The 15,843-nt window shown below is 39.8% G+C and overlaps 1 protein-coding gene and 1 long non-coding RNA gene across 6 annotated transcripts in view; one reads left to right on the forward strand and one right to left on the reverse strand.

The window, feature by feature from the left end:
• The window catches only part of PTPRO (protein tyrosine phosphatase receptor type O), a 172,680-nt gene that overhangs the window by 104,078 nt on the left and 52,759 nt on the right, over positions 1–15,843 (forward strand). For 4 of the 5 annotated variants that reach the window (XM_064421348.1, XM_064421350.1, XM_064421349.1 and 1 more), the window contains 2 exons: positions 6,553–6,826; positions 15,238–15,396. In XM_064421348.1, the coding sequence (XP_064277418.1) occupies positions 6,553–6,826; positions 15,238–15,396 (433 nt within the window). Of the gene's footprint in view, positions 1–4,544; positions 4,749–6,552; positions 6,827–15,237; positions 15,397–15,843 lie in introns of those variants that run through there. The other variant, XM_064421352.1, reaches the window with a different exon arrangement.
• LOC135301110 (uncharacterized) lies at positions 1,878–4,446 on the reverse strand. Its single transcript, XR_010362841.1, has 3 exons — positions 4,318–4,446; positions 3,822–3,949; positions 1,878–2,133 (listed from the first exon to the last, which is right to left on the reverse strand). It is a non-coding gene; the product is annotated as an uncharacterized LOC135301110 (long non-coding RNA).

Below are 15,843 nucleotides of genomic sequence, written 5' to 3' on the forward strand. Positions count from 1 at the left end.
TTTTCAGCTGAAGGACTGAGCATGAATGAATTTGTCCTTCATCACCCAAACCCACATCTCCACTGCGCTCCCTCTCATCTTCCAACGGGGCACTTTGCAACACCTCAGAGATTACTTCTCACCATGCAAGGAGAGGCTTCTTTCTGATCAAATTCTCTAAAATCTACCTGACTTGATCACTCATTTGTTCACTCTACCTGCTCCTTCAGCCTTGTCATGAGGTGATCTGTTCCTCCTCCCTCCTGGGATGGAGTGAGCTGCAGCTGCAGGTGGAAGCTCTGCTGTGAGACGTCTCACTCTTAGCTGCTAGATGGTGTGTGTTTTCTTAGGATAATGTGTACATGGAGTTTATCTTTCTCTTCCTTTCCCCCTACTTGTTCTTTTTGGAATTTAGCAGGGGATCCAACCAACACCTCCCACCTGGTATATGTTCAGCTCTGATCATTTTACCATTGGTTCAGGCAGAAGTTTGCTCTCGATCTTGTCCCAGGAACAAAGATTGACTGGAGAAGGGTCCTTTAGGTAGAATTAAGGGATTTGAGGCAATGTGATATGTTTCCTGTGCCCTTTTATCACTTTCTGTTATTCACATACAGGCTCAAGAGGGAAGATGCATTTTAATTAAAGCACAGGGTTCATCTGGCATGTGTTTGGCTACATCCACAATTGATGGCTGAATTTTAATTGCAGAGACTCCATAAAGATCTGAGTTGGAGAAGGAAACCAAAATCATATTTTCTTTCAGCAGAATTATGCTTTTTGACAAAATTTTAGGACTAGGGAGAAACTAAAAATCTACAGAGGAGAGACACCAACCTGTATCTGCCTGGTTGTGAATTCCTGTTGTATTTGGGGTGCACGTGTGCAGTCAGGACCAAAAACAGGGAGAAATGCCATCCTAGAAGTCCTTAGTTTTAAACTTTGTTAACATCAAGGCCTCTGAATCACTGTGCTTGGGTGTTGCCCTCTGCACTAGAAAGAAGGGGTAAAAATATTTATTTAGCAATAATTTATCAATTGTTGGACATGTTAGCAGTGGGATACATTAGATATGAGCCTTACTGAAATTAGCATTCTGGAATCTGCTTAATGCTGTTGTAATAGCAGATTGTGTGAAGAAATATTTCCTTCCAGGTTATTAACTTCAGAATGGCAGCAAAACATGGTGGGCTGTATATACCATAATGATGTTTGTTTTAAAAAATCCCACCCCCATGTTCTGCATTTGTGGGCAGAGATGGGAAAAAATACTCATCCCTTTAGAGCTGTCTCCCAGAGCAAAGAAATGTGGAAGTTCATTTATAAAATATGACTAGAGGATTGTTATTACTGGCTTTTTGAGACTCAGAATAGCAACAGGGCTGAGGACACTATTCATAGAGCAGAGTGCCAGAAATGATGTGTTAACCTGAATCACAAACCATCAATTATTGAGAACTGCAGCTTTTGCTATCTTTTTACGTGTTAAAATATTCCTTTTTGCATGGAAAATCTTAACTATACAGATTTGCATTTTTTCCTGTGGAGTATTTCTTCTGAGGAGTGTTTATTAAGGGATGATCTTTACACAACCTGTGGGAAAGTATAGATAAAAACAAAAGCCTCAGAAATAAATATCCTTATTTTCCCAAAGTCTTTAAATTTTTGTCAGAAGGCTGTAACATTTTTGTTCACACTTTTGAAGATCATGTCAAACAATCCTCTTGCAGTCAACACTGAAGTCTGTGCCTGCTCCAGAATTCACTGGCACACGTGGAAAGCTTAAGATGTGCTTCCCTAAATTCTTTAAGGATGTCTTTACCTATTTTGTTTATACTCTAGCAGCTAATAATGATAGCTAGCAATTCCAAGGAAGCATATTTTGCAATTCTATTTATTTCTTACGTGCTTTCTGTGGTTGTAACACTGCACGACTGTAGCAGAGGCTGAAGTTTCTGAAATCTGGATCCCAGTGTTGTCTTTTTTGTAAGGCTTGGACTCACTACACCCAGAAGACTGCAGAAATATTGCCAAGCTGGGGCCATCAGCCCTTTGGCTGTTCAGTGCTTTTTCAAAATTAATTCCAGTCTTAGGTGAATCCACAGGTGTTCTGTCTGAAAAGGTCATCCTGGCTTAGTCATTCCTTTTAAGTGCCTAAGATTAAGTAAGATGAATCGTGGTGAGAATGAGTCATCACACGATTTAAAACGAAATTAGCATTATTGGCCACCAGGACAAAATATATCAGAGTGTAGTAGAATCACTCATGAAACAGTCAGTATTTCACCCAAGAGGTCTGGATGTAGTAGTGTTCAATATTTTCTTGTACTTGCATGGATGTTATTTTTGTCCCACATCATGCAGTAGGGGATCAGAATGGTGCCTGAGAAATAGATCCTCATAGCTTTAAAATTTGCTCCTGCTTACTTTGAAAATTCTGTGAATGCTGCAGGATTTACTCTGTAAAAGCTGACAAAAGTCAGATTTGTTTGGGATTTTAGTTCCACTTGTCTGGCATTAGATAATGAGATGCAGTTACCAGTACTTTAATTTTAGAGTGCTGATGAGTGGCCACAGCTCCTCTTAAAGTCAGCAGAACTTGTAACTGCTTGCACTTCTGGTAATTGGGTTCTGGCACAATGTGTTTCACAATGAGACATTCAGAAGCTAGAGTACTTAAAATCAGTAGCTGTTTTGCAGCTTTGATCTCTTCCTCATGTGTAAAACTCATTCTGTTATATGGAAATAAACCGAGGATATAAACTTCTGGAAAGAGGACTCTGAGCTCTGCTGCACACCATTTATTTTCCTATTACTCTTTGGATATTGTTTATTTGACATGTTGTATATCTCCTTGCCTCCCCTGCCTTTTTATTTTAATTGGGACCTGGCTATTGGCTGGAAATTCCACTAACATGACTCATCCCTGCACTGGAAATGACTGTGAACAGCCATCACACTGTGGGATTTACTTCCCCCCTCCTTTTTATTTTTTCTCCTAAGTGCTTTATCGTGGCACGAGCTTGTAATAATAAACTAGGAAGGAAGTTGGAGCTAATCATTTGGTTCTGAATGCACAAGCCCTGCCAAATTTCCCCACAGGCTTGAAACAGCCGCTCAAGCTGTGACACCAGCAAATTAAATCCTGGAGGTAGCTGACCAGAAGTAATGAAATGTGTATTTACCATACTGATGCTGTCAGTCTTAAGACACACTGGCTTTACAATCTACTTAAGTGGGGCACGTTTGTCACTTCCAGTGGTGCTTAGAGAAAATACTTGGCTTTTTTCTTAGCCTTCTCTTGAAAATCACAAGCCCAGTGCTGGCTGGTAACCCTGACCTTGAAGGAACTTGAAGGAAGGATGACCAGAATGGTCTGTTCTTTTTAAAACATATCCCAAAGGAGATAACATATTCCATATTCCAAAGGAGATAAATTATTTCGTCTCGTGACGTGTTAATTGCCAATTCTTTTTATTGATCTCTGATCTCTAGTCTTACAAGATGAAATTAAAGGCTAAAAGTTACTTCAAGAACCAGTGGGTAATAAAGAGATGTCTGGCACATACCATGTGTGCCCTGCATACAGCAGCTGGAAAGCACACAGAGGTGTGGAAGAGGGACACACAATCACTGGAAAGGGGCCACTCCAGAGGGGGATGCATCCTGCAGAGGGGCACAGTAATGGGCTGGATGGGGCACAGGGCTGCTAAGGAGATGGCCCTCAAAAAGTGCATCATGGCAGCAGTGCTTCCAAAACATCTGGACATGGGCACACAGATGAGGGAAACTATCATTTCACAGTGCTTAAGATGATAGAGGACTCAAAGAAAGCTACTTACCCCAGGCAGGTGTCATAGGTAACAACTGGAAATATCTGAGAGTTTTATTTAGCTGGCAGAGGCATTTTGTGCTGATGGTGTGGGAGCTGTTGAAGAGGGCTTGTGAACCATTTGCTGAATGATGCTTGCTGTGGATTCACAAAAAGTTGAGAGGAAAAAATGAAAGCATGGTCTTCATCATGGTTAATACAATACCCATGGAAGAATCAAAGAGTGAAATCACAACCCATATGAGCATTGCCTGATATCTAATTATAACCTAGGAATGTCCATGACTCTGCAATTATACGCTTAATTTCCAGCTGTACTTGATTAGCATAGCAAATGATTTATAGTATCCAGCTATAAGGAACTTGCTTTGAACTGTTTGTTGGCACATATAAATTAATTTGGCACTTTGGGCTAGCTCTTTGTAGCCAGGTAGGCACGTGGAGTCAGAGCTGTGGAACTCAGTGCCAAGGCCAAGGGAAGGCCAGAATAATTTCAGAGACAGCACCATTCTTTGTCCTCCAGTGAAGCATTCAAATGCAAGTCTGTGGAAGGGCAAAACCCACAGATTTCTGTGGGATTACACATGAACTGCAAGCTTAGTGTGTAGAAATAACCTTGCTGAGTAATTTCTTGGTCTTGGAAGACAACCGTGGCTTCTGTGATGCAATAGTGCATGTTCTCCTGGAAAGCCAGGTCACCTGTGCCTTTCTTCTCCTGTCTTCCTGCACTAGGAGGGCTGAAGTAGGATTGATTCCACATTTTCTTAGTGGAAAGAAAATAGGCAGGAAGGAAGGATAAGAGAACTTCTACTTGGTTTTGACCAGATCTAAGCATAATCCCCAGTTAAATGTTTGAGTCTGTGTGAATCTAAATGCTAGGCTGGGATTTAAGGCAAAATACAACCAGTTGAAATGTAGAATTTTGCTCTGCTCAAGGGTAAGCCTGTTGAATTCAGCTCAGGCTGGGGAAAACACATGGAAGCTTTTTTGTAGTTGTAGTCTTACATTATAAACCTTTTGGAACAATCGTTTTGCCATCTGTGAAAAATTACCCGGACTTCCCTACCAAAATATTCTCCCACTGGTAACATTGGCAGATGCAATTTTAACAACTGAAAAGTAATTAAAAGACTAGCTAAAGCAAGCCTCAAGTCAGCAGCTGAAGTTGCATTGCCTTTGTTTTTAATGTCAGGCTTGGCGCTGTCTAGACAGGTTATCCTCTTTGGGTTGGGCTGATTATGTGCTTTGTGCCTTGTTCTCCTCTTGGATCAGATGGGAGGGTTTGCTTAGGGGCTCTGTCTCAAGCCTGTGGCTTTGCCTCTAGGGTGGTATAACCTTAGGTGCACTGTAAATGTCAAAGCCCAGTGATAATACCATCAATACATGTAAAGACAAACTGCTGCTGGTTTAAATCTTACACTTCCTAGAACCAATTATTTATCTTATTTATCCTTGGTGGGTTTATTTCTGTTGTTGTTGTGGGGGTTTTTTGCCTTTTTTTTTTTTTTGGAAGTGTTTTTTGAATGTCAGGATTTGGCAACACCAGATGTGTGAATTTCAAATAGGCATCCTGGTTCTTGCAGCATAAATCCCAGTAATATTGTTTTTATGGAAGAACAAGCACTAAACCACAAGAAAATAGGAGGTAGTCAGGCTGCTAGAATTAATCTCTGAAGGAGGTCTCCAGCTCTTTCTGGTTCAGGAGCAACTTGATCAAAGAAGTTGCAAACTAGCCTGGCTTTTCCACCTTTCCCTGAGAGCTCTCATGAAACATGAAGGAAAAAAATACTGTGGAGTTGGGAAATGAATATATCAGATATTACAGTTTTCATGGGGGGTAAAATAATTATAAGCTGTGGTGTGGTCTAATAAACAAAAAGGCAACTCTTAAAGTAAGCTTGAACTTTTCCTTCTTGTTAATTAGCATGAATCTGTTTTGAAATTCCTGTAGAGAACAAGTGCTTCTCCTGACAGCTGGTTTGAAATGAATAAAAAGGAAAGTGTTTTCAGCTGGCAGTGGCTTAACATGCTCATGATACATGAAAACAAGGTTAAATTGCTTCTTTCTCTCTACCACTAATAAAAGAAATATTGAAAATTAAATGCTGTAGCTTAGGAAATAAAAAAGTGCCAGCCAAAACTATGGACATAGTGGTGAGAGCTGCTTAGCACTTGCTGAAATGGGCAAATATGTTTAATACAATATCCATTTGCAAAAGCTTAGGCAGTACCAAAAATTATTCTTCAGTTGTAGGTTTTCAGAATATATTGTGTTGAGGAATCCATGATCCTGTTTCTGCAATATAAAAGAGGCTTGATTTAATCACCTCTTTTTTTGGCCGGATTTAAATGACATTAACTTTTTTGGAAATCCTCTTGCCCTGATACCCTTTACAATCTCATCCTTCTTCTGCTCTACTTCACCTTTCCTCAGGAAAGGATGACTGAGGCTTTATTCCTCAGGATGCAAGGAATGGAGTATGTGGAGCATCAGAAAGGACACAGCAGGACCCAGCCTCTGCTGCAGAGAGAGTGGCCTCTGATAATCAGATACCTGTGGGCTCTGGCTGACTGTGAATTGCAGCCTCAAATAATTGCTCCTGTTTGATGTTAACTCTCCCATTGAATATAAGATGTAACTTTATTCCAAATTAACATGATATCTTATGAATAACAAGGGAAATAGGTGAAAGTAAAATACTAGATTTTACTTCAACAAACTCTGTATTCTTGTTTTGTAGAGCGCAGAGCCTTTCCAAGTTGCTGTCCGAGAAGACAATTGTATCATTGTGTCCCTGGAGGCATCAGACGTGGTCAGCTCGTCCTCTGTCTACGTTGTGAAGATAGCTGGAGAATCCAAGAACTACTTTTTCCAGTTTGACGAATTCAATAGCACTTTACCTGCCCCTGTGGTGTTCAATGCCAAATACCATGGCCTGTATTACATAGTGACTCTCTTGGTGGTCAACTCAAACATGGTTTCCAAGTCAGCGAGGTCAATCACTGTGTTAACCAGTAAGTAACATCTTGTTCTTCTTTTCTTCTCTTTCGTGTCTGTGTGCGTGGCTTTTTTTTCCCCCAGAAGTTCTTGTGAAGAAGGTTGGTTTTGTTTCTTTTCAATGTGTGTCGGATGCATTCCTGTGTGAGAACAGTAGGGAAGAATCCTTGACAAGGTGTTAGTGAAAATTCACAAGGTGTGGGCAGAAAGCAAGGAAAGGCTTTAGGTTTCCCTTTCCCTGGCTGGCCCTTCCTGAACACTGAGGTGTAAAATACTAAAACAGTGTGATGAATGAACCCCCCTTTTCAGATGTTCATCCTAAACCCTTCTAACCAGGAGTTCCAAACATCTAGAAAAGGGCACGACCAGTGTTGACTGACATTTCAGTGTAAGTGCTCCTCTCATTTCATGAGTTTTATTCTGTTTTAAATGCTGTAACGTTGTTCTTTGACTGCTAATATATGGAAGCAATACTAGGAAAGCAGACACCAGTCACCAAAACCATGTGTTTCTGCCAGTACAGCCGAAGGTGTTTGTGATGGAGAACACATTTCTAGTAGCCTGTCTCTTACTATTTCCAGGTGCATTGATCCTGGGTGTGATTTTCTTTGCTCTGTCACTGTACTAAGTACCACTGATTTCCAGCTGTGCTTCTGGCTCTGAGGTTCCATTTGCCAGCCCGGAAATTGAAAACAATTTGTGGAATAGAAAATTATTTCTTCATCTGGAAGAAAGATGACAAAAAAATCTGTTTGGACAGAGCCAGACTAATTTTTCAGATTTTTCTTTCCCCTAAATGGCACATTGGATTGTATAGGTAGTTTTAGTTGTATTACATCTGAGGAATTGTTATTATTTTTTGTGCCTGTATTATTTTGGCAATGAGGAAACCCTATCCACAGTAATAGCATTCAAAGCATGTTAAAGTCGGTTCCTGTGTTATTGAGTGAGGTGCCTAAAATTCAGGAGTAACAACATTTTGCATCATCTACACATTCTTCAGCTTTCCCTTGTGTACTCAAGTTGTGCCCTGATGAGGAAAACCATGAAGGGTCCCATGGGAAAAATATCATGTTGTTGGGTAGTACAAGAACTGAATAATTTCAGGGTTCACAGGCAGCCTGAATTTCCTTTCCTTTGACTGCTTTAACCTTGTAAGCAAAGTAGTAATTTTAATGCAATTTTCTATTTTGTGTTTGTTTTCTTCAAAGAAAATAATTAAAGCATCTGTTGTCATATACAACTGGAAGAAAAATGCCTCAGTATGTATTCTTAGCAGGTTTTAGGTGCTGCATTTGCAGTTGTGTGGCAGAACTCATTGCTCTTTGATTTCCAGAGCTCATGAGGGTCTCTGGTAGCAAGGAAGGTGTGATCCAAGCTGGCAGATGGTGCACACGCTGCTGTGCAGGGAATCTCTGAAGGAAGAAGGAAGCCAGAGTCACTCAGCCCACCAGAGCCAGCTCCAGGCTTCCCTTTTCTGGCTTGGGGTGTTTCCACAAGGTGTTCTGGGAACGTGTGAGTCTGGGGGCTCCAAGGTCATGTCCTGTGTCACTCTCCCTCCTCCAAGGCTCGATGGTTTCACCACCTGTCTGATGGGGTGTGCTGGCAGCATTTGGGGTGTCCTGCTGCTCCCCCAGACCTTGGAAGGACCAGGGATCCTGGCACTCAGCCAGGGCTGCCAGTGGGAGCCGTGTAACAGAGAGAGAACTGGGGATTTCTCTGGTTTTGACTCAACAGAGAGACAACCACGTTCTTGAGAATGAAAGGGCAGTCCTGCAGGATGCTGCACTGAACTCCAAAAGTAGGCTGTAAATGGTGAGCTTTGGAAGGGAAAGGATCCAATCTCCTCTGTGATATTTTCTGTCAGGCAAACTGATGAGTGCTGGCTCTCTTGTAGCAGCCTTTGCTCCCAAGTTCATCTTTTGGAGCACAAGGCTACAGGACTGAAAGTAAATTTGGAATGAAAAGGCAGCGTGGCAGGGTGAGATTTTGAAGGTGTTTCAATACCCTTCAGGTTTTGAGATCTTAAAACTCCTGTTGTGACCCCTGGTTTCTCCTACAAAATTCATGAGGTGGTATTTGGTTTGTTGCTGGGATTTTTTCTTTTTTCCCCCCTCTTATTGGTATTGTGCAATGCCTTTTTTTCATAATTTTATGACTATCAATTAACTTGATTTTTTTGGCAGATAATAATTAAGACAGATGTATATTTTTCTTTTTGCCCTATGCTCTCTGACTGTTTAATATTCTTGGTTTATTTAATCATGCAAAGACATGTAACTATCTAAATTTTTCCATCTGTATCTTACACATGAAAGAATGGCACATTGCAATTAACTTCAGTACAAATTAATTCCTGTTTTAACTCCATTGGTGTCAGGAGAGCTTTACCAGTGGCAGATTGACCCCATTCATTAGGCTGTCACAAAATAAATCAAGCAGGATAGCCAGTGATGCCAATGTGGTTATTCCCAAGGCAGTGCTCACAAGAGATTTTTGGGATATCCTGGAGTCTGCAAAGGAGACTTTTCAATGTGTGCTAGAGGTTTGAGTTTTACACAGAGCTTTGTGTACCTAAAAAGTGCTCACCAAAACAAGACCAAGGTGCCTCAAAGACATTGCCTACTTAGAAATTCAGTGGGAGTTGTGAAAGACCTCTGTTTTCTGGTGGTAAATCCTGATGACATTTCCTTTCTCCTGTTCATGTCTCCCATCAATATACTACCTCTAGGGGAATTGGCAAGAAACCCATTTAGAAGACTTTTGTTTTAACCCTTAAAGGTTTCTGGCCAGAAAAGACTTGAAAAGCTAACAAAATATATATTTTATACATTATATATCGGCATATATAAGTGTAACTCTTAATAGAAATATATGGGCATAAATATGTACATATAAAAATACAAAATCATGTCACAAAAATATACCTGTAACATAGAATCATAGACTCATTTAGGTTGGAAAAGACCTCTAAGATAATCAAGTTCAACTGTTAACCCAAAACTGTCAAGTTCGTCACCAGACCATGTCCCCAGGTGCCACCTCCACATATTCTTTGAACACTTCCAGGGGTGGCAATTCAACACTTCCCTGGGCAGTTTATTCCAGTGCCTGACCACCTTTTCAGTGAGGTTTTTCCTCATATTCAATGTAAACCTCCAGATTTGTCAGGCACAATTTGCCCTTAACGAAGCCATCCTGGCTGTCTTGGATCACCTCCTTGTATTGCATGTGAGCGTGTCATCCATGCACATGTTCATGTGTACGTGTTCCTTTTGAGCATTCCATTGTTAATTTGGTCGTTTTCTACAGGACTGCGCAGCTCTGATTTGAAGAATTTAAGGGTTTTCTCACTTTAATCAAAAATACCACAAGCTATAGAATTTCCTCATTTAGGCTCTGTGGTTCAGATTGTTGCAATGAAAAGGATGAGCTATTTGAAAACTCTTAGATAAGAAGCCTGTAACATGGATTTTTAGCACAAAATAGCACTTTTTGCTTCTGATTCTGTAGCAAAGTTGTATTCAGCAAATTTGGCTCAGTACATCACTGAAGGAGAAAAATGGAAACCATGATTGCTTTTTAAACATCCTTGCAATGGTTTTGACAAGAATAGTTGTGAGAATCTCACCCTCCTGGCTGGATTCTTGTGAGTGCAATTGTGCTGTGCCTGTCAAAGTCACCTTCCTTCCATTCTTCAGCCTGGGCAATGTTGTAGTTCTGGTATCTCACACAACTCTTTCAGGTTTGCTTTCCTCTGCTCTTGGAGCTTTGGCTTTTAAATGGGGATGAAGTAATTCTGGAATTTGTATAATTTATTTTGTGTTTTAAATACTTGACTGAAAATTCCACTTTATTACTAATTGATTTTAAAGTAGTTTATGAAATAAATGAGGAGCACATCTGTAAAATCAGTGACTGATATTCTCACCCACTCATCCTACATTTTCCCAGCTTGAAGCCTTATGTTATTCTTCCCAGGGTGAGTCATAGCATCTTCCATTTTTTTTCTTTTCATATGCATTTTCAACTTTATATTGTGAAAGAAAATAATGTTTATACATTTGTAGGAATGGGGAAAGCAGTTCATTGCAAAACTATTGTGTGCTGCAGGAAAAAATGTGTCTCTGCTGGGAATTGGAAAAATCTGGATCTGAGGATCTCTGGTAATTAAGAGCAGCTCTGCCTGGCTTTTATTTTAGCTGATGATTAGGAGTTCTGAGTGGTAAAATGCCTCATTGTTTCAAAAGCTGATGGTTCCTTACATACATGACTGTGAAATATATTCCCTTTAGGGGGAGTTCTGCCTCTGTGTGTCCTACAAAAATATTCTCCTCGAGAGGCCAACAGCTGCTGCCTGAGACTCTGATCTCCAGCCCTCAGAAAGTAATTGGCATTACACCCAGTTAATGCTCTCTTGTCATCGTGCCAGATGCTGCAGGAAGTGATTCAGCAGGTCCAGTCCTTTCCTCTGGCTTCTTAATGGATCAGGGTTCTTTAACTCAGAGCTTCAGAGGGTTTTTTTTCCTTAATGAAATGTAAAGCTTTAGCCTTTCATGGTTTTCTTTCTTAAAGGATGATGTAGAACACCTTTAAAAAGGCTGGTTATCTGTGGCAGCCCTAACTTTGAAATGTAACTCACAACAGCATCTGGGTCCATTAGTGCTCATCTTGTCCCAGCAAATAAACCATGTTATCCTCTAATTTTAGGGTGAAAAAACTTCTCCATCAGAATCAAAGAAACAGAAAGAGCTGCAACCTGCTGTAATTTGCATTGTAAGGAGGATCTAAACAGTTGGCCTAAATCTGTTCAAGAACAATAGAAATGCCTTTGTTCTTGTGACATTATTTTTTAGGTTGTGTCATCTTTTTATTTATCACCCTATGTGGCCATGTAGAAATTGCACTATATGGCATCATTGCTCAGGTATTATTTTCACTTGCATTCCCCCTTCATAAGCACAGTATCACTATTACCCATCATAAACTTGAACATTGTGTTCTCCGAATATTGAACAAGAGCTTCTTTAATATCAAAGATGGTTTCTTTTTAACAAGAGATAAAGCATCCTAAAGTTTACAGCATAATGGAAGGTTTACCCTGCCTGTGGCTTACTCCCATTTCACAGAAATGAAACAGCTACGTAAATATTGTCATTCTGGGGAGAAAATTACATAATTCACAACTTCTTTCTGTAAATAAAGGGAATTACCCATGGGGTTAGGTCACTCCATTAATGGGACATCTTTTTTATAAAAGTCACAATATGGAGGTAAATAATGATTAATCTGTGTTCCAGAAGCAAGAGATCTCAGTCCCACATGTGATGTTATATTCTAAGCTACAGCAATAATCAATTCAATTTGTAGAGTGACCCAATCTTCACATATTACAAACAAATTGATTTGGATTGAAACATGGTACTTATTTTCACAGCAGTTTTTTTTCCCTCCTGAATTGCAAATATTAATGTGTCTGACACAAACTGGATGCATTAATGGAGGATTTAGCATTCAGAATTTTCCAGGGCATTGAAGGAAGATGTTAGGCACATTTATTATGCTGTCTTGATGCTTGTGTAATGCAAGTTATATGCTAAATGCAAAATGCTGGAAAGTCCAGGATAAACAGAGAAGCTGAGTTTCCTGTAAACAGATAAAATGAGAAAGCAGCTGCTACAGAAGCAGCAAATTCTGAGACACTATGAAAAATGGTAAATTCAGGTCTTGATCCTGCAATCTCGTCTATGTGTGTATAATATAATCTCCAAGTCTAAAACTAAAGAGATTGTAAGTGAAGAGGTATTTTAAACTATTAGAGGAACAGTGAAATGCTCTAAATCCCTTCTGTAATATCACTTCAATGTAGTACAGGGCTTTTATAAAGCTCTAAGTATTACATTTCTGTGATTCCACTTTATTTAGGCTATTTCTTGACAGCCACTGAAATCTGTGACAAGCTGGATCCTAAACACTGAAAATAGTTAAATTAAAAACCAGACTGTTTATGCTCTGAATTATAAATATAGATAGTAAAGAGTGGCATTTTACATATTCTTTAATTTTAATAGCCCTAGGAGCAGTTAGTAAGTGAAAGACAGAACATGATGGTTATCTGCTGAGCGTTCTTTTAATTTCACAGTGTGCAAATAGCTTTTGATGTGAAGATTTGGTGCTGAAGGAAGTAAGATAATGGGAGGATCTTTAAATTGCATTATGTCACTCATGCAGCTCTGCTAACATCAGCCACGAGCAAGGGGAGGATAGTGAGCGGAAGATAGCGACACGAAAGAGAGTCTGTGGTGATTACCACTTAATTCAATTGTTGCTTAATTAAATCAAAGCATCAGGAGGAAAAATCATCTGGATTAAAAATGAATATAGCTTCCATCCTTTATTTGATTTGTTGTAGGAAGGAATAAATGGGGTAATTGAATCACTGGCACAAGAAAGTTTCAGTAATTCTTTCAGAAATGAGGAGACCTCAGATGTGAACGAGAGAGCAGGAGAAAGCCCAGGGCACACCCGCCAACGTGGGAGATGACTGCACATAAGCACTGTGCTATTTAGAGATTGTTATTAACATTTAAACCACTCTGGTGTGCTGGGTGAGCTGTGATATGAACCCTCTGGCCATGTGGGGAGTCATTTCCACTATTTATTTCGGAGTAAGCAATGGGAAGAGCGTTGGCAGAAAGAAGAGGGTGGGCTTTGTTTCCTGTGCCCTGCTTTACTCCTGTTTATTTCTGGGCTCTCATGAAATGTCAGCAGAATCTTCACAGATCACTGAAGTGCCTGTTGGTATCTGTGAGATGGGGAGTTTCTCTTTGTAAGTGGTTAATGTACAAATATACTGATATGTATCTAATGGAGATAATGCCATGAGAAATAGTTCAATAACCCCACACTATTACATTTCCATGCTCTGGCAAAGTTAGAAATGATGACACATTGGTTTTGGTGACAGATTCCGTTTGCATCTATGGTTTTATTCCCAGTTGTTTTTTCTTCTCTGTTTCTCATCATATCTAGAAACTTAAAGCTGTAGTGAAAATATGCTGCTGGTCATTTGGATTGAGTTTTCTCTTTCACTACAGTCTTGCTTTTCGATCTTTGATCAAGCCACTCCACCTCCTGTGGGATAATTCCACTTTTGATACTGTTCTTCCCATTTCATCTGCTCTTTTTCTTGCCTGTTGTGACTGTATGATCTTTGGGGAAAAAATATTTTTTTACCTTTTCTCCTGGGCCTACAGCAGCAGAATTTTGGACTCAAATGGGTCCTGTAAGACTGTGCTAATCAACAGCCTGAATTTTGCAATCTGATCCCTGTAGTGTGCAAGAACTAAATCAACATGTTAATCTTTATAAGGATGTAGGCATAATTGCATTAACTATCTCTATTAAAATATGTTACTATGACAAATTTCAGCTAACAGTGTACCCTTGCTTGGACCCCTTAACCACGGGATAATTGGGTTGCTGTCAATTTTTTCTTGCTAAGGAGAGCATTGAACAAAAGCTGTTCTTTCTTTTAGTTTTTCTTGGGGTTTTTTAATGAATAGAGAAGGCTGAATAAAAATGTGACATTCTTATTGTCAGCAACAATGCAGCAGTGAACTGACATGGCTTTCCTCAGCTGATGGAGCTGCACTGGTTTGGATTTCAGATCACAGGGCACAGGATATTTTTCTTTTTGTGGCCTGCCTGACTCTGGGTGCAGAGCAGCAGTTCATGACTTACCTCCTTCCTGTGCACAGGCTTTCCCTGTGCCCTCCAATAAACCACTTTACTTCTCTGTACCTCAGTTATTCATCTTTAAAATAATGGTAGTTTATTTAGAAGTTTGATGTGGATAAACATATAAGGATTGTGGCCTTCTCACATGGTGGGAATAGATTGTATAGCTACCTGTGAAATAAAGAAATGTACAGATACCAAAATAGGAAATCCTTATTCGTGTAGCTTCCTTTGGTCATTACACTGATAGTTTTCTCAGCTCATCTTGAAAGCTCTACATTTCTGCTGAAGTCACAAGCAGTTTCAAGTGTTGTGTTGGTTTTGTCTGGGCACTTCTACGTGATTGACAAGTATTAAATATGAAAATATTTCTAAGGTCATGACTGTGAGTGCTTAAATAATAACTTTTTTTAATGTCAAATATGGAAATTTTGCTGTTAAAGCATAAGTGTTAAGAAAATACATTATTTAAAGGGGGAAATATAAAAATACTGGTTTTGACAAGGTCCCAGTAGCTTTTCCTCACACCTCAGTGAAGCCTCAGATATCACCTGGTAGATTTAAGAGTGCCTGTGCCATACCTACAAAAGCATTTATTTTCATTGATATTGTTTATGTGCAAATAACTCAGTTTGCCTCTTAATCTGCCCCTTCCTTCCTTCCCCCCTTTTGTTTGTCTGTCCTTTAGAACCACTTCCTGTGAGCAATGTTTCTATCTATGATTACAAGCCATCTCCAGAAACAGGAGTGTTGTTTGAAATTCAGTACCCAGAGAAGTACAATGTTTTTACCAGGGTCAATATAAGCTATTGGGAAGGAAAAGACTACCGAACAATGCTCTACAAAGGTAGGTGGAAACTATTTCACCAAAATTTAATGCTAACTCTGCCTAGAAACATCCAAAACAGTGGCCTTAGATGGAGTTTTGACATGTATTTATACAATGATTTGTGTTTCTGGTGATGTCCTTTTATGTTGTGAAGTAGGGGATGGGTCTTTGAATTGAGCTGGTGGTTCACTTGGGATTTTTAAATTGCTAGAATTCTAGTTCTAGTGATGTTCCCTTTCTTTTGGATTTTAGAGGAAGACTCATTGGTCTGGATTTTTGTATTCAGTCTGAAATTAGCCTGGAAAGGCATCCCCAGTCCCTGGTGCTTATGTGTCACTTCAAAGCAATACAAAAGCTCCCAGGCTCTTCCCTCTGGCCAAGGTTCCCTCTTTGGTCTGTAGCTGATAGGAAAGCTCTGGGATGTCCCAGAGGAGGGAAACCCATTCAATAAAGTTGATTGTTGGC

The sequence above is a fragment of the Passer domesticus genome, chromosome 5 (genome assembly GCF_036417665.1).
Source record: "Passer domesticus isolate bPasDom1 chromosome 5, bPasDom1.hap1, whole genome shotgun sequence".
NCBI lineage: Eukaryota > Metazoa > Chordata > Aves > Passeriformes > Passeridae > Passer > Passer domesticus.